The sequence below is a fragment of the Notolepis coatsorum genome, assembly GCF_963971535.1.
Source record: "Notolepis coatsorum genome assembly, chromosome: 14".
Classification (NCBI taxonomy): domain Eukaryota; kingdom Metazoa; phylum Chordata; class Actinopteri; order Aulopiformes; family Paralepididae; genus Notolepis; species Notolepis coatsorum.
In genome coordinates this window covers 18,418,276-18,436,742 of record NC_140178.1, presented here as the reverse complement: position 1 = coordinate 18,436,742, position 18,467 = coordinate 18,418,276, and the positions used below count along the sequence as shown (strand labels likewise).

Below are 18,467 nucleotides of genomic sequence, written 5' to 3'. Positions count from 1 at the left end.
AGGAATGGGAGACAGAGTGGGGGGCAGACTTTCAGCAAATAACGACAGGTTCAGGAATCGAACCGGTCGGCCGTGCTGCGGCTGAGCGCGCTATGTGGTTCGCCACTGGGGCGCCCTAAAATTATGGAGGCTTTTTAATCATCAAGGTAAGAGAGGATTTGTCATGATCAACTGAAGGGTATGCTATGGAACATTATGTGCTTGGCTACTACTTGGGTTTTCAGAAAAAGGCCAGCTATGTGACGCTAATCTCTAGCTAGTATCGTGTATTGCATCACACACAGTTGCATCATCCCGATCAACCTCAATAGCTTCTGTAACACGAATGCAACTACTCTGATGCCATTGTTGTTGTCATGTGGGAGTTTGCACACGCGGGTTAAGGGAGAGGTGGGCTATCGCGTCATCGGTTCAGGAAAGACTTGTATCGCTCGTAAAGACGGTGAAAGAATTGTGCACTCTGAGAGCCGTTTCAGAAAATAGCGTCTTCAGGCTGCCAGAACTTACTTCCGTGTGGATGAAAGGTGCATACGATCAAATACTTGCCTGATACGACCGAAATCGGTTTAGTCTGGACATGGCCTAAGTACGTCTGTTCACACCTGTCATTAGAATGTCTCAGTGGACATCTCACATACCGCTCAATATGTAAATAAACACTTGGGTCTGCGCTACAGTAGATTACTAAAGACACATGTGAATTAGTGGCTAATAGACTGCATGCAGTGTTACCATTAGACTTGGAAATCCTTTAGAGAGACTGCAGTGATTCAAACGCTTCCCGACAGTGAGAATGGAGGGGCATCACACTAAATAACCCTCTGGCCATGATTTTCATTATATGCACTGCTTGATTCCCCGCCCCTCTCTCTCCCTCTCTCTCCCTCTCTCTCTCTCTCTCTCTCTCTCTCTCTCTCTCTCTCTTCTCTCTCTCTCTCTCTCTCTCTCTCTCTCTCTCTCTCTCTCTCTCTCTCTCTTCTCTCTCTCTCTATCTTTCTTTCTTTCTCTATCTCTGTCTCTCTCTCTCTTTCTCTCTCTCTCTCTCTCTCTCTCTCTCTCTCTCTCTCTTCTCTCTCTCTCTCTCTCTCTCCACGCACAGTGCCATTTACATTATCTCCTTCCATATTCCCCTTGTGGATAATTAGCTGACACCTCACCTGCATTCTGCATGAATTTAGCTTTTCCTTTATATCCAAATGACCCGAACGCTGGGAAGATCAATGCTGATAATAAAAACACTCTCCAGGCGAACAATACAACCTCTCTCCAGATACCAATACAGAACGTCTGGAAAGATCAGAAATTGTATTTCCAAGCAATAGAAGGATGACTAGCGAGTGTCTCCAACGATGACAGTCATCTACAAAAGCGGATTAGATCTATCTAGAACATACTTGTTCATACTTCACTGATTCATACTCTGCCCAATTGCACAGCCCTGCTAATTACCCCATCCCACTGTATTGTTATTTCATTCTAATTAGTGTATATACTTGTATGTGAAAACTACTTGGCAATAAAGACCTTTCTCCTCTGATCTGATCTCATAAAATCACACAGCACTCTCCTCGTGTAGGCTATTCCTTCCGTATGCCAAATTGCCACTCAACATTAACTCAAGCCTTTACATCCTCCTCTCAGCTCGTTTCAGGAGTGCCTGTATGAATCAATGTATCTACAGAAAGAAAGATCACACAAAATCACCGTGCTCAGAGCGAATCGGACCCTAAATGTGTCATCGGTGTGAAACGGCTTTAATTAATAACTGTTTTTGTTGATGCTTTGCGATGATGAAAAGGCATGGACTGCTGAAGGGGCATGGCGAGCCCACAGTACAACAGAGGATTCTGATGACACAACAAAGAAAACTAAGAAAACAGACATTGTGGATAAAGGCAGCTTACGCAATCTGAGAACCAACTGGAGATGAGAAAAAGGAGGAATAAATGGAGAGAAGATACTTCCACCTTCTCAGCAGAGAATTATATAGAAAAAGTTTAACAGCCATGTCCAGAAGAAATAACACAGTTGACCAGGCGGTCCTTCAGCGTGGCCCAGGACACAGTTGACCAGGCGGTCCTTCAGCGTGGCCCAGGACACAGTTGACCAGGCGGTCCTTCAGCGTGGCCCAGGACACAGTTGACCAGGCGGTCCTTCAGCGTGGCCCAGGACACAGTTGACCAGGCGGTCCATCAGCCTGGCCCAGGACACAGTTGACCAGGCGGTCCATCAGCCTGGCCCAGGACACAGTTGACCAGGTGGTCCTTCAGCCTGGCCCAGGACACAGTTGACCAGGCGGTCCTTCAGCCTGGCCCAGGACACAGTTGACCAGGCGGTCCTTCAGCCTGGCCCAGGACACAGTTGACCAGGCGGTCCTTCAGCGTGGCCCAGGACACAGTTGACCAGGCGGTCCTTCAGCGTGGCCCAGACACAGTTGACCAGGCGGTCCTTCAGCGTGGCCCAGGACACAGTTGACCAGGCGGTCCTTCAGCGTGGCCCAGGACACAGTTGACCAGGCGGTCCTTCAGCGTGGCCCAGGACACAGTTGACCAGGCAGTCCTTCAGCCTGGCCCAGGACACAGTTGACCAGGCAGTCCTTCAGCGTGGCCCAGGACACAGTTGACCAGGCGGTCCTTCAGCGTGGCCCAGGACACAGTTGTGCAGACACTGCTAACAGAATGTGGTCGTATGCCCGGACCAGGTCCTAATGTGGTCTGAGCGATCGGATCTCAATGTGCCACCTGTACTTAGAGCTGTCCACTTGTGATCGCCCAGATCGGATCTAAATGCCAGGTGGTCTCTCTCTCTCTCTCTCTCTCTCTCTCTCTCTCTCTCTCTCTCTCTCTCTCTCTCTCTCTCTCTCTCTCTCCTCTCTCTCTCTCTCTCTCTCTCTCCGCTCTCTCTCTCTCTCTCTCACACACACAAACACACATCTTCAACCATTTTTGTGTGTCCAGATAAAAGACTGGACAGTGGTGTCCCCAACTGTGTGTGTGTGTGTGTGTGTGTGTGTGTGTGTGTGTGTGTGTGTGTGTGTGTGTGTGTGTGTGTGTGTGTGTGTGTGTGTGTGTGTGTGGTGTGTGTGTGTGTGTGTGTGTGTGTGTGTGTGTGTGTGTGTGTGCCACCTATGTTCTATGGCTGCTCCCTATCAGTCGCTGACTCATCGGTCACTATGTTATTACTGACGTTAAATAACTTTTTACAAATCATACTTTCCACCTGGCCGGTTCCCGGCTCTATACGTACCGCTACGCTTTGCCCGCTTCACATCACAGCCGGGCAGACTAACATAGACTGGAAATTAACCTTTGATCTCCCACCGGTACGGCATGTAATTTTAACCCTTTCACTTCAACGATACAGAAGGTTAACCATTTCACCACCACACAACAAAGGGTTAACCTTCTGCAGTGTGGTAGTGAAAGGCTATATTTTACCGACTCTGAAGCATTTTATATCACCTAAGCATGAGATCCGGGCCGCTTATTTGACAAACACTTGCCCCGAAGTCGTTGAAATGGTCCAACTTCTCAAAATGCTGTCTGTTTACATCGAGTGCGACTAATCCAGATGTCAGCCCCCAGCAAACAGCTGGTGACAACAGCACTTAGCCTCCGGGATCAGAATCTCTCTTATCTCACCTTGTGTTAGCGCAAACACACGCACGAATGCACGCACACACACACACACACACACACACACACCACACACACACACACACACGCACGCACGCACGCACGCACGCACGCACGCACGCACGCACGCACGCACGCACGCACGCACACACGCACACACACGGGAAGGAAGTATTTGCTTACATGTAACAGGATTGCGGTAATCTGATTTACCCCCCCCCCCCCCCCCCCTTGAACGGCTCTTCTAAGGTTATTCCCCTCCACATTGCCTGTGTGCTTTTTTCCTATTGCTAGGTTTTTAGTGAGTTTTCCTTACCTTCACGTCGGGTATGTCTAGGAGTCTTGCATTGATTTATTTTACATTTTATTTTGGATTTCATGGTGTTTTTGTTTTGTTCTTGATTTATTGTGATGTTTCTTCTTGACTTTTTTAAGACGTGTCGGCCCATGGGGACATTAACGTGTGTTGTTGGGCCTTACAAATACATTTGATTTGATTTGATTACAAAAAAGTTATTGTACTGAGAACTTTTACTGGATGAAATACATTCATCTGACACTTAATCCCCTAACTGCTCCCGATGAGCAGTTTGGCACCTTGCATGGTTGCCTCCACCGTCGGTGTGTGAATATATGAGTGAATGGGTCAAATGTGAGGCATATGTCGTAATGCACTTTGGATAAAGCGCTATATCAATGCAGTACATTTACCTTTTAGATACTTTTTGAGACAAAAAAGGTTATTACTAGTTGGATTACTAAGGACATCTTGATGGTTGAAGATTGTGGACACAAGCATATTTTTTTGAATTTGAATACTAGCATTATCAATAGGGATGCTCGATATTGTCTTTTTTACAGATACCGATATACTGATATGTCCAACTCTTAATTTCCGATACCGATATCAACCGATATCAACCGATACCGATATATGGAGGGTTCCCCCCCCAAAAAACGGAATAATTTCAGGTAATTAACATTACATATATCTTGTTGTGGAATTAACACAACATTATGCATACTTTTGACAATAAATAAAATCAGAATTAGTTCTTACTTGCTTGCCTGGGTAAATAAAGGTTATAGAAATGTAAATATATATATTTTTATATATATACATTTTTTGAAAACCGATACCGATATTTTCCGATATCACATTTTAATGCCAATATCGGCCGATAATATCGGTAGGCCGATAATATCGGACATCCCCAATTATCAACGTTGGAAATGTTCCCGGTCCATTTAGAATAAAACTCAACTGGAATAACTCGTCTGTTTGGCTTCATATTCTATGGATTGTAAAAGCAACATAATCCAAATGTAATTGGAACCAATACGCTGATTGACTGTAGCTGAGTTGTATGTTAATGGTTTCACATTTTTACCAGGTAGTCAATAATCTGTCACTGATTTCAAAACCATGTCATACACTAGCATGTATGCGCATGCACACACAAAGACACAGACACATACACAGACACACACACAGACACAGATACAAACACAGAAACAGACACAGACACGCACACTTATCTATTTCTCTGCAACCCACCTTCTCTCTCGCTCTAACCCAACACCTCACCCCCCCCCACACGCACACACACACGCACACACACACGCACGCACGCACGCACGCACACACACGCACACACACACACACACACACACACACACACACACACACACACACACACACACACACACACACACACACACACACACACACACACACACACACACACACACACTATCTTCTCTCTCCCCTCACCCCTGGGTGCAGTTGACGTGACAGGGGTGGCACTCGTTGTTGGCCTTGGCGTATTTGAAGATGAAGCCGTTGGCTCCCTGCACACCGTCTGGACACTTCTCTACACAGTTAGGACCATCTTTGAAGTGCAGACACTTCACACACTGGTCTGGGCCCTGGGAGAGAGAGAGAGAGAGAGAGAGAGAGAGAGAGAGAGAGAGAGAGAGAGAGAGAGAGAGAGAGAGAGAGAGAGAGAGAGAGAGAGAGAGAGAGAGAGAGAGAGAGAGAGAGCAAGCAAGCAGAGATAAAGTGAAACAGGGGAACTGAGCGTGTAAAAAAAGAAACTGTGATGTAAAAAAAAACTGAAAATTATCTACATTCACTTACACTGCACCCTCCTGTTAAGGGCTCACCCAGCAGGAGCCAGCAATGGATTTTGTTCAGTGATTTATAGTAGGTTGAACAAAACTGCCTACTAGAGTGTATTATGTCCTCTGTGTGTGTGAGTGTGCGCGCATGAGCATGAGCGTGCGTGTGTGAGTGTGTGCGTGCGTGTGAGTGTGAGTGTGTGTGTGCTATCCTGGCAAGCCCTGTTACTGTCACGGTGATGACTGCCAGCTCCACTACTAACTGTCTCCTCTCCCTCCAGCACCTCCTCTTGTGTTTCCAGCAGGTCCTGCTGATGTGCGTCTCCCTCGTGCCGCTCGTATCATCGCCCCACTTTTGTACAGTGCAGCTCGTCATGCTGTGTTTCTGCCTATAATCTAGCCGCCATGTTCGTAGCCTTCCCTGTCTGTTCTCGTCGGTGTAGCAGGTCCCGCCTGCTTCGACATGAAAACAACGCTATTGGTGGGTTTTCCATCAGCCGCATCCTGAAGGTCTGTCTGCACCACAGCTGCCAGTCAGCATCACAGTTACACTGCCAGCCAGTCGGATGAGCCTTCATCTCCGGTTAAAAGACACAGCGCATCGAATGTGACAGACGAGTTGACATGCGAGCAGGTAACCAAGCATGAACGCACTGGAGCGTCATGAATAAGTAACACTGTGTGTGTGTGTGTGTGTGTGTGTGTGTGTGTGTGTGTGTGTGTGTGTGTGTGTGTGTGTGTGTGTGTGTGTGTGTGTGTGTGTGTGTGTGTGTGTGTGAGTGAGTGAGTGAGTGAGTGAGTGAGTGAGTGAGTGAGTGAGTGAGTGAGTGAGTGAGTGAGTGAGTGAGTGAGTGAGTGAGTGAGTGAGTGAGTGAGTGAGTGAGTGAGTGTGTGTGTGCATGCGTGCCTGTATGTGTGTGTGTGCCTGTGTGTGTATGTGCATGCATGTGTGTGTGTGTGAGTGAGTGAGTGAGTGAGTGAGTGAGTGAGTGAGTGAGTGAGTGAGTGAGTGAGTGAGTGAGTGAGTGAGTGGGTGAGTGAGTGAGTAAGTGAGTGTGAGTGCGTGTGTGCCTGTGTGTGTGTATGTCTGGGTTTGTGTGCCTGTGTGTGTCTGGGTGTGTGTGCCTGTGTTCATGTGTGTGTGAGCCTGTCTGTGTGTGATGTGTGCTGCTATCCCCGTCTGAAATCTGAAATACAACTTGTACAACTGGAAGATAAGAATTAGTTATTTGTCAGTCGTGACGAGCAAATCTTTGCGTGATACAGGGTTTTCATTTGGCAACAGAGATAGGTGTGTGTGTGTGTGTGTGCGTGCGTGTGTGTGTGTGTGTGTGTGCGTGTGTGTGTGTGTGTGTGTGTGTGTGTGTGTGTGTGTGTGTGTGTGTGTGTGTGTGTGTGTGTGTGTGTGTGTGTGTGTGTGTGTGTGTGTGTGTGTGTGTGTGTGTGTGTGTGTGTGTGTGTGTGTGTGTGTGTGTGTGTGTGTGTGTGTGTGTGTGTGTGTGTGTGTGTGTGTGTGTGTGTGTGTGTGTGTGAATGATTGATTCCTGTGTTATTTACTAGTGAACTGTGACCGGCCTGCAAAAGTCAGCCCTCCTCTCTGCATTGCCAAGTAGCCTCTATCCCCTTCCTTCTCTCTCCCTCCATCTCCCTCCCCATCTCTCTCCCACCGTCCCTCTCTTTCCATCCATTTCTCGACCCTCCATCCATTTCTCTACCCTCTCCGACGCTCTCTGACGCTCGTAGTGATTTAGATCAATCTTGAACTGCCAGGGGATTATGAGAAACAGACTGTGTGTGTGTTTGTATATGCTTGTGTGTGTGTGCAAATGTGTGCTCATGTGTACTCATGTGTGTGTGCATGTGTGTGCATGTGTGTGCTCATGTGTGTGTGCTCATGTGTGTGGGTCTGGAGTGACATTTCAAAAGGGAAATTCTAACATTTTAGAGAGGCCAGGTGTGAGCGGATCACAGAGCCTTGAGTGACTTTACAGAAGGTCAAAGACGAATCTCATTCAGTCGCGTGTATCTGTCTGTACACCGTGCACGGGTGTCCAACTGCACCGCGTGTGTGTGTGTGAGCGTGTGTGCAGCCGGCAAACCATACAAACAGGGAAGCTCCGTGGAGAACGGTGAGACCACACGCTGCTGTGTTCGGCGTCAGCATGTTGTGACAGTGTCCAGGTCCTAGTTACAGGTACCGATTGAAGGAGGAACTTCTATCAGCCAGTAAGTAGTTAAACTAGGCGAACGAAAAGGGGAAACCCATCCTTAAACTTGACATTGTGCTATTCCAGTTATCTCACACAGTTAAAGGAACACGCCAACATTTTGAGAGAGAGACAAGAAGATACGGTAGATACCAGTTCCCTCTCTGTGCGTTCAGTAGAAAGCTATCTGGCTGCACGTTAGCCTAGCTTAGCACAATGCATGGAAGCGGACATGGCCGGTTAGCCTAGACATTGTCCAACTAACACCTCCCCCGAAGGCTAACCGTCTATGTCCGCTTCCATTCATTGTGCTAAGCTACTAACATGCAGCCAGATAGCTTTCTACTGAACGCACAGAGAGAAAACTGGTATCTATCTTCTTGTCTCTCTCTGGAGAAGACGGTAAGCAGATTTCCCAAAATGTTGGCGTGTTCCTTTAAATCAATATCTATATATGGAGGTTGAGTGAACTCCAAATCCCCAGGAGTCCACATCTCTCTTGGACCCTCAACACCTCATCACTGGTCAAGCAGTATCACCAGCGCCTCTTCTTCCAGAGGAGACTGAGGAAAGGCCACCTGTCTCCTCAGATTCTGGTGAACCTTTACCGGGCGGTGTGCCATAGAAAGCATTTTCACCGTACGGCAACACTGCACTGCCTCAGACCGGAGAGCACCGCAGAGGGTGGTGAGAACCGCCCGACGCATCACCGGTACATCACTCCCCTGCAATTTAATCTATTCTTCACATCGTGTCTGAGGTATAGGCACGCAGCATTGTTAAGGACACCTCTCACCCCAATTACACTGACTGTTTGCCCTCCTCCCCTCCGGGAGACGCTACGGGAACCTGCGCTCCAAGTCAAGCAGACTCAAGAACAGCTTCTATCCCTCACCCGTCACCTCTCTGAACTCTGTGCCACGATGACAGCCCATACCATAGAAACTCTGAACTCCATTGCCTACACCCTAGGCTCTGTTACCCATACGGTAAGACTTTGAACTCTGTTATATACTAAATGTATAGCTACCTACTGCTTTCACTTGTAACTGCCCTACACTGTAATCATAGTAATCATAATAATCATAACTACCTACCGCGTACTATAGTCTACCCATGTACAATAATGCTGTATGCTGTATATATATATATATATATATATATATATATATATATATATATATATATATATGGTTTTACTGAACTATTTTATTGCGCTGTAGTACTGCAGAATTTTACTGTCTATTCTATTTTATTAACTGTTTTTGCTGCACTTTTTTACTCTGTCTATTAAATCTTTTCACTTGAATGGAAGCGGACATGACCGGTTAGCCAAGGAATTGTCCAACTAACACCTCTCCCGAAGGCTAACCGGTCATGTCCGCTTCCATTTATTGTGCTAAGCTAGGCTAACATGCAGCCAGATAGCTTTCTACTGAACGCACAGAGAGGAAACTGGTATCTATCTTCTTGTCTCTCTCTCTGGAGAAGAAAGTAAGCTAATTTCCCAAAATGTTGGTGTGTTCCTTTAAGGATTATGACAAAAGAATGATTCGGAACCCACATGTCAAAAAGACCAGGTATGGTCCTTTAAGAGAAGGTTGCTCTCGTAGGCCAGGCCACGGGGGAAGTGTGTTATCAGTTTTGTAGTGACGAGACGGGAGCAAGACTCGCTCTGGTCCCGACTGACTCAAGAACAGTGGTGTAAAGAGACAGTAGAGGCAGTATCATGAACCACAATATGGCACAACGGCAGGACGCTCAATATCTGACTCCTTTAAAAGCAGATGTGTATTTCAGTATGCGGCGTAACACTGTGGAATTATCTACATAATGACTTAAAGAGTTGTGTGAATATCTTTCAGTTCAAGAAAATGTATAAAGAAATAACAATTAGACTTTATGAAGTTGAGGGGTAACAGTATGACACGATTTCCCCCCTCATGTTAGTGTAAGTATTGATTGTTAAATAATTGTAGACCATATAATCATATTGTGCATTAATGTGCATTACCATGAACGGAACAAATACAAATTAAATTAAATTAAATGTCTGTTGTGTAGCTTTGCCATAGCAGCCACAGAAGACGTTCCCAACCGAACACTAAGATCAGACACCAAGAGGTGCATGTACGGGGGAGGGGAACAGATCCGGGGGAGACAGCATGAACCTCCGTTATGCTCCATTACGCTCTCCCAGTGAAGCTCCTCGCTGTCAGGTGAAAAGCGTCTGGCAAATCCACATGTATCAGAGGCAGATGTGGTAGTCTACACCCTTCCCAGACCGACAGTAGGGCAGCATGTGGTAGTCTACACCCTCCCCAGGCCGACAGTAGGGCAGCATGTGGTAGTCTACACCCTCCCCAGACTGACAGTAGGGCAGCATGTGGTAGTCTACACCCTCCCCAGACCGACAGTACGGCAGCATGTGGTAGTCTACACCATCCCCAGACCAACAGTAGGGCAGCATGTGGCAGTCTACATCCTCCCCAGACTGACAGTACAGCAGCATGTGGTAGTCTACACCCTCCCCAGACCAACAGTAGGGCAGCATGTGGTAGTCTACACCCTCCCCAGACCGACAGTACGGCAGCATGTGGTAGTCTACACCCTCCCCAGACTGACAGTAGGGCAGCATGTGGTAGTCTACACCCTCCCCAGACCAACAGTAGGGCAGCATGTGGTAGTCTACACCCTCCCCAGACCGACAGTAGGGCAGCATGTGGTAGTCTACACCCTCCCCAGACCGACAGTAGGGCAGCATGTGGTAGTCTACACCCTCCCCAGACTGACAGTAGGGCAGCATGTGGTAGTCTACACCCTCCCCAGACCAACAGTAGGGCAGCATGTGGTAGTCTACACCCTCCCCAGACAGACAGTAGGGCAGTATGAGGTAGTCTACACCCTCCCCAGACCATCAGTAGGGCAGCATGTGGTATTGTGGTAGTCTACACCCCCAGACCGACAGTAGGACAGCATGTGGTAGTCTACACCCTCCCCAGACTGACAGTAGGGCAGCATGTGGTAGTCTACATCCTCCCCAGACAGACATTATGGCAGCATGTGGTAGTCTACACCCTCCCCAGACAGACAGTAGGACAGTATGAGGTAGTCTACATCCTCCCCAGACAGACATTATGGCAGCATGTGGTAGTCTACACCCTCCCCAGACAGACAGTAGGGCAGCATGTGGTAGTCTACACCTTCCCCAGACCGACAGTAGGGCAGCATGTGGTAGTCTACACCCTCCCCAGACCGACAGTATGGCAGCATGTGGTAGTCTACACTCTCCCCAGACCAACAGTAGGGCAGTATGAGGTAGTCTACACCCTCCCCAGACCGTCAGTAGGGCAGCATGTGGTAGTCTACATCCTCCCCAGACAGACATTATGGCAGCATGTGGTAGTCTACACCTTCCCCAGACCGACAGTAGGGCAGCATGTGGTAGTCTACACCCTCCCCAGACAGACATTATGGCAGCATGTGATAGTCTACTCTACACCCTCCCCAGACTGACATTATGGCAGCATGTGATAGTCTACTCTACATCCTCCCCAGACCGACAGTAGGGCAGCATGTGGTAGTCTATATCCTCCCCAGACAGACAGTAGGGCAGCATGTGGTAGTCTACACCCTCCCCAGACCGACAGTAGGGCAGCATGTGGTAGTCTACACTTTCCCCAGACCGACAGTAGGGCAGCATGTGGTAGTCTACACCCTCCCCAGACCGACAGTAGGGCAGCATGTGGTAGTCTACACCCTCCCCAGAATGACCAGGAAGGAAATTCACATTTAATTAGCAACAGCTAAACGTGGGGGATGGGAGCAAATGATAAAAGACCAAACAAAGTATCTCTGTAGAGAGAATGGATTATGTGAACCCCTCTAAGTCTGTACTGTTCAATAGAAGTCATGATGAAAAACCGGTGCTTAGGACTCAGAATGGATATCGACATTGAAAACCTGGCAAATCTCCTGAATTTCTTCAAAGAAGAACCTTCAAATAAGATCTAAAATGTATCCTTTTGTTATATTTAACACCTCATGCACGTGGCTCTGAAACTGAAACTCTCCGGCAGATGTAGGACTGAGTGGAAAACCTTTGCTATGCATGTATGGCTGTATGATTGAGAGAATAATGTGGTAACCAAAGGATTAAGGGTTCTGGTTTTGGCTGGTTCAGACTGGTTCTGGCTGGTTCAGGCTGGTTCAGGAGGGTCTTACCTGGTCAAGGCAGGACATGGTGTTGCCGTCCATCTTCTCACACTGGTTATCACACTCCAGACACACTGAGCTGTTTGCAAACTCACGTACCTCCCTGAGATAGAGAGAGAGATGGGGGGGGGGGGGGGGGGTAGAGAGGTAGCAAGACAGAGAGAAGGAAGTTAGGGTGCCAGGGTCCATATTTAAAATGTTATTTCTAAATTGCATATGATGTGCCATGTGATAGAGCAACTATCTCAGACACCCAGAACAATTGGTTTCATGAGGATATGACTTAGCAATGCAGAGATATGACAGCTTTAGTCTCTGGACACAGGGTCAAAAAGGTCACACAGCTTTATCATTAAGTCAAAGGAGCACAAGAATTCAAAACCAGCATCAAATTTAGCTAAATTATTCTTAATTCCTTTGTTGAATAACTTTTGATAGGCTGGTCATTTTGCAGTGCCATTTTCAGGGCTGGTGGAGAATAGTGAACTTACTGTAATATGGGAATGTGTATTTCACAATAATAACATCTGCAAATTAACATTGAATAAGCTCATTTGTCCATAATATATGCACATACACATGATGAGGAGATATTTGATCAATGCATTCATGACTTTTTTTTTTACTATTTAGAAGTATATTACTCCCACTGACACACACAGCACACACACACCCCAACACACATCAGGAGTCATTGTAAAGATGATGATGCTTAATCCTAAAATAACAATGGGGTAAAGCAAATCCAGGTAAAACCTTGGAAAATTCATAACCAACTCACCCTCTCTGTTCTTATATCATTAATTTACCCTGAAATGTTTCACATATTATGGATTGTGGCTTTAGATGTTTCAGCCATTGACACACACACACACGCACACACACACACGCACACACACACACACACACACACACACACACACACACACACACACACACACACACACACACACACACACACACACACACACACACACACACACACACACACACACACACACACACACACACACACACACACACACACACACACACACACACACACACACACACACACACACACACACACACACACACACACACACACACACACACACACACACACACTATCAAAACAATGAACCAATGATCCTGATGAACCAATCACAGTAGTTTGAGAACCGCTGCCCTAACCCATAGGCGTAGTTTTATATAGGGATGCTAGGGAAACACAAACAGGCAGGCCTTAACCTGGAACCCACAGGGGAAGAGAAAGCCAGGAAGTCCCAGAAACAGCTGGAGAAAGTCTGTCGATGCGGATCTCAAGGAAGAAAGAACATCATGGAAGGAAGCAGAGAAAATCGCGCAACACCGAACCAGCTGGAGAGAGTTCATGAATGACCTATGCTCCCCAAAGAGCAAAAGGGTTTAAGTCAAGTAAAGCTAGGGAAATGTCCCTACCAAAGCCAGAGAAACCCAAATTGTCCCCACCAAAGATATTGCAGAGTGAAAACTGTAGTTTTGGTATTATAATTCACAACACAAGGTATTGCAAGGTCTTGCAAAACAGAGCCTTTTTCATCTGTTCTCAATCCTGTCGGGAACCCCGCTGGGAACCCGACGGTGCACGGGGGGGCCAGGGGTGAGACCTCGGCACCGGGTTGGTTTTGGTTCGACAGGCGGCTCGCGGACAAAATGTCACAGGTAGAGGAGCAATATTATTGAAGTAAACTGACTTTGAATTTCCATGTGAGTCCTATTTTCATAGAATCTTGACTTAGCATCCACATTCATCATGTGACCCCTAACACCCTATTATAAGCTGCATCTATTATAGATACGAGTGGAGCAGAGCCATTTTGAAATATTGATACGGAGCCTGAGGCGAGGGGGAGTTGTAGTAAAGTGACCCTTCACACGCAAATGCAGACATGCAACAAACTTTTCACTTTCTACGTATAGCCGGCACGATGCGGCAGCGTCTCCACCTCCCCTAACTTCTTCTGCCTCGCGCTGCCTGCCTATCTGCCCCGGCGGAGAGGGGGGGGGGGGGTGGGGGGTTGGGGAGTAGGCAGGGAGGCCTGGGCCAGGGAGCTCCCTGGGAGAGCAGGGACTATTTGATCAAGTTAAAGGCTTAGTGCGGTCAATACACAGAGAGAGGAGGGCCTATGAATAATGAACAGCAGTTTAATTCACGGACAAACACTTCGACGATGGATGGAGAGAAGGAGGAATGGAGATGTACAGGGGGAGGGAGGAGGTGAGGAATGTGAGAAGAGAGAGAGAGAGAGAGAGAGACAGAGGGAGACAGAGAGAGAGAGAGAGAGAGAGAGAGAGAGAGAGAGAGAGAGAGAGAGAGAGAGAGAGAGAGAGAGAGAGAGAGAGAGAGAGAGAGAGAGAGAGAGAGAGAGAGACTGCCAAGGTGCAGAACACGCGTCTGGAGTGAACACTCATTAACTGACAAGCAGCAGCCTTTTCCCTTCATCTAGAAGTTAGGCAACAAGGCTACTGCAGGCTTGAGCAAGAGCTGACCAGGCATACAATGATAAAAAAAAAAAATCATATTTATGAAGTGGAAAGTAGGAGAAGTCGGGCTCATCTCACGCTCCAAAATGATGAAATGGCGCTGATGATTTACTCTGAAACTTTAATTCTACCCAGTCGGGTCGAGGCGTCTAGATGAAACACACGGTAGCCAAAGGGAAGAAGACACATCAGACGTTAAAGCAGCTCCTCCACACAGACTTAGCCTCACCAGACGCTTGATGGTAAACACAAAGAGTCTGGTCATGAGAACAAACAGCATCAAGACAACTTCAGAGGACATCCGGTGTGGCGTCGATCACAAGATAGTATAATAAAATGACTTTAACAGTCTAAGCGTTTCTGGTACACATCACTGTATTGTCCCATGTGGCAAACCACACCCATCCGGCACTCCAAACAAATGCCAAGAATTAATTACATTTAGTCATTTAGCCAACGCTTTTATCCAAAACGACTTACAAATTGTGCACAACAAATCAGCAGGAGGGGTACACCTCTGGTGTCTAAGGGTAAGAGGTATTGTTCGGCTAGCAGTGCCGAACTTGAGTGCTTCACTCTGAGTGCATAGTAGTAGACATCTTACTGTAACATAGTATGTAGTGGTATAGGCATAGTAGCTAAGTACATAATAGTAGAAGAGAGTAAGAGAGACGTTTTGAATTTTTCAAATGCAGATATTGATTATTTTTTATCGACAGCGGTCTCAGGCGGCTGGAGGATGCAGAGCGTAGGGGTCTAGTTATTACCATTGACCGGAGGTAGGAGGGAGCCGTTCACCTTGTTGCTCGGATTGCCAGATTGCCAAGAATCTTGAAGCAGATGTGTGCGTCAATAGAAAGCCAGTATGTATTTGCTAATTCTGTCTGACCCAGGGCAGGGACGCGACGGAGGCTAGATTAAGTTTGGTAAAACAGGGAAGGAGCATGTATGGGAGGAGGTAGGGAGAGGGAATAAGTGAAGAGGGAGTACGGGAGGGAGGAAGTAAGGGAGGGAGAGAGAGAGTAAGTGAGATAGTAAGGGAGCAAGGGAAGCAGGAAGGGAGGGGTGGAGAGAGTAGGGGGGAGGGAGAGAGTAAGGGAGGGATGGAGGGGAGGAGGAAAGGATGGAGGGAGAGGATAAAGGAGGGAGGGAGAGATGGATACAGTGATGGAGACAGGGAGGGAGGTAGGGAGGCAAGGAGGGAGGGTGGGAGGGAGGGAGGGAGGGGGGAGATATGGATGGAGGGAGGGAGGGAGGTAGGGAAGGAGGAAGGGAGGTAGGGATAGAGGGAGGGATGGGGGAGGGATGGAGGGAAGGAGGAATGGAGATAGGGATGGATGGAGGAAGGGAGGTAGGGAGGAAGGGAGGTAGGGAGGGAGGGAAGGATGAAGGGATCTATCTAGGTCGTCCTCGGACGGGCCCTCCATCGGTGCTTCCAGTCATCCCGATCCTCCATGCATCTGGCTAGCTCGCCGGTGCTTTCTGTTCCCACATCTCTCCTGAGTACGTCCACGTAGGTTAACGTGGGACGTCCTCATGATCGATGCCCGTGTGTTGGTTCCCACAGCACAAGTTTGCTGGTTGGCATCTCATGGTGTCTCTGGCAGTGACCTGCCAGCCTCATTCTCCTGACTGCCACTTTATCGCTCACCTTTAGCACCCCCCCCATACAAGTTTGCATTAGTGACATGCTCATCCCTGTTGATGTTGAGCACCACACGCATCATTCTGGTGTAGCACCCATCCAAGGACTTCTGCAGGTTGGGCTTCAAGGTCCAGCATTCACTACCATACAAAAGGACAGACTCAACTGTTGCATGAAAGAAGTTGAGCTTGATTTGACGGGATGAAGGGAGAGAGGGATGTATGGAGGGATGGAGGTAAGGAGGAAGGGAGAGAGGGATGGAGAGAGGGATGGCGGGAGGAATGGAGGTAGGGAGAGAGGGATGGGGGTTAAAGGAGTGATGTTTGCTTTTCATTCACAGGCTTCATATCCCTGTGGTATGAAGTTCCCTCCAGCCAGTTCTTGAACTGGTCATTTGGCAGATAGATACTACATGTATAATTCATCTCTCCGCTTCCCAGACTGAGGGTAAACAATGGTGTTTGATGCTGGGGTTGCCAGGCACCAGAATTACATTGATCGCGGAGGTGCCCAGTGCCTAAGGCCATACGTGTGTGTGTGTGTGTGCGTGTGTGTGTGTGTGCGCGTGTGTCTGTGTATGTGTGTGTGTCTGTGTGTGTGTGTGTGTATGTGTGTCGATGTGTGTGTGTGTGTGTGTGCGTGTGTACGTGTGTGTGTCTGTGTGTGCATGTGTGTGTGTGTGCGTGTGTGTGTATGCGTGTGTGTGTGCGTGTGCGTGTGCGTATTGACCGGGCCCTCCTCTCTCTCGTTTGTGTCCACATCAGCACATCATCATCATCGCAGCAGGCTTTGAAGCCGCCAGGTCTCTGGTGAGTCGAGGCTGTTCGTTGTCAATAACGCCGTCGCTGATCAAAAACACTTTTTGGATCGATTGGCCGGTGTGGGGACTCATGCCGACGCTCGGTGGTATAGGCAAAAAGCTAAGATATCTTGGAAGTGACTCCGGTAAAAGTGAAGTCAACCATGAGAAGTATCAAAAGTATGTATCTGGTGTTAAAGAAAAAAGGTAAAAGTACAATGAAACAAAACAGGCAGAATCTTCTCCTCTTGTTGTCTTGATGGCATACAAATAAACTAAACCACTATACGTGAAGTGGTAGATTGGTGCAATTACTTAGAGGGGGCCTTCATCGAAAAATAATGCTCATTTACTTCGCACATCATCTCAACACACATCAAAAAACGTAATTATTAAATCATTTAGTTTGACAGTTATTGAGATTAAATGTGTTTGAATATGGCCACCAGTGATGTCATCGGGGACATTGGATCCTTGTGTCGTTCATCCTGGTGTCTCCAGAGGTGGCTGTGTTCATCCTGGTGTCTCCAGGGGTGCGTGGGCCTGTGGGAGACACGCCTCGACTAGTCCTGACGAGAGTGCCAGCTGTTCTCTACTGTGTGGATAATCCAGTATCATGACGAAACAGGTAGCGAGTAATGAGGTGTCCCACGTAAATGTAGTAAAGTATCATTTTATTCCTTTTTAATGTAGTGGAAGTAAAAGTGAAAGTCGAAATTAATATAAAAATCAAGTAAAATATAGAGACTCCCAAAGACGACGTATGTACTGTAACAAAGTACTTTTACTTTGGTACTTTGGTACACCACTGCATGCACTCTCGCAAGAGGATTCACCCAGTTAGAAAATGTGTGCATGCGTGTCTGTGTGCGTGTGTAAGTGTGTGTTTGTATGTGTGTAAGTGTGTGTGTGTGTGTGTAATTGTGTGTGTCTGTTTTTATAAAATGCACCATTTGTCTGTGTGTGCGTGTTTCTGTGTGTGTGTGTGTGTGTGTGTGTGTGTGTGTGTGTGTGTGTGTGTGTGTGTGTGTGTGTGTGTGTGTGTGTGTGTGTGTGTGTGTGTGTGTGTGTGTGTGTCCCTCGTGGTTTGGCACACTCCCTCTACCAAAACATGATAATGCAGACTGTGTGTGTGTGTGTGTGTGTGTGTGTGTGTGTGTGTGTGTGTGTGTGTGTGTGTGTGTGTGTGTGTGTGTGTGTGTGTGTGTGTGTGTGTGTGTGTGTGTGTGTGTGTGTGTGTGTGTGTGTGTGTGTGTGCAATTTCATTTTTATCTCGTATGTAACATTTCCACAAATCATTCATTGAGTTTATTGGATTAAGGCCTCTATATCCTCACAGT

General features: G+C 47.4%; 1 protein-coding gene across 1 annotated transcript in view; it reads right to left on the bottom strand.

Annotated features, from left to right (window-relative positions):
- The window catches only part of LOC311240447 (receptor tyrosine-protein kinase erbB-4-like), a gene marked incomplete at both ends in the record, with an annotated part of 61,429 nt that overhangs the window by 9,281 nt on the left and 33,681 nt on the right, over positions 1-18,467 (bottom strand). Inside the window, 2 exon segments of the mRNA XM_084329029.1 lie at positions 5,410-5,564; positions 12,188-12,281. Of these exon segments, the coding sequence (XP_084185155.1) occupies positions 5,410-5,564; positions 12,188-12,281 (249 nt within the window).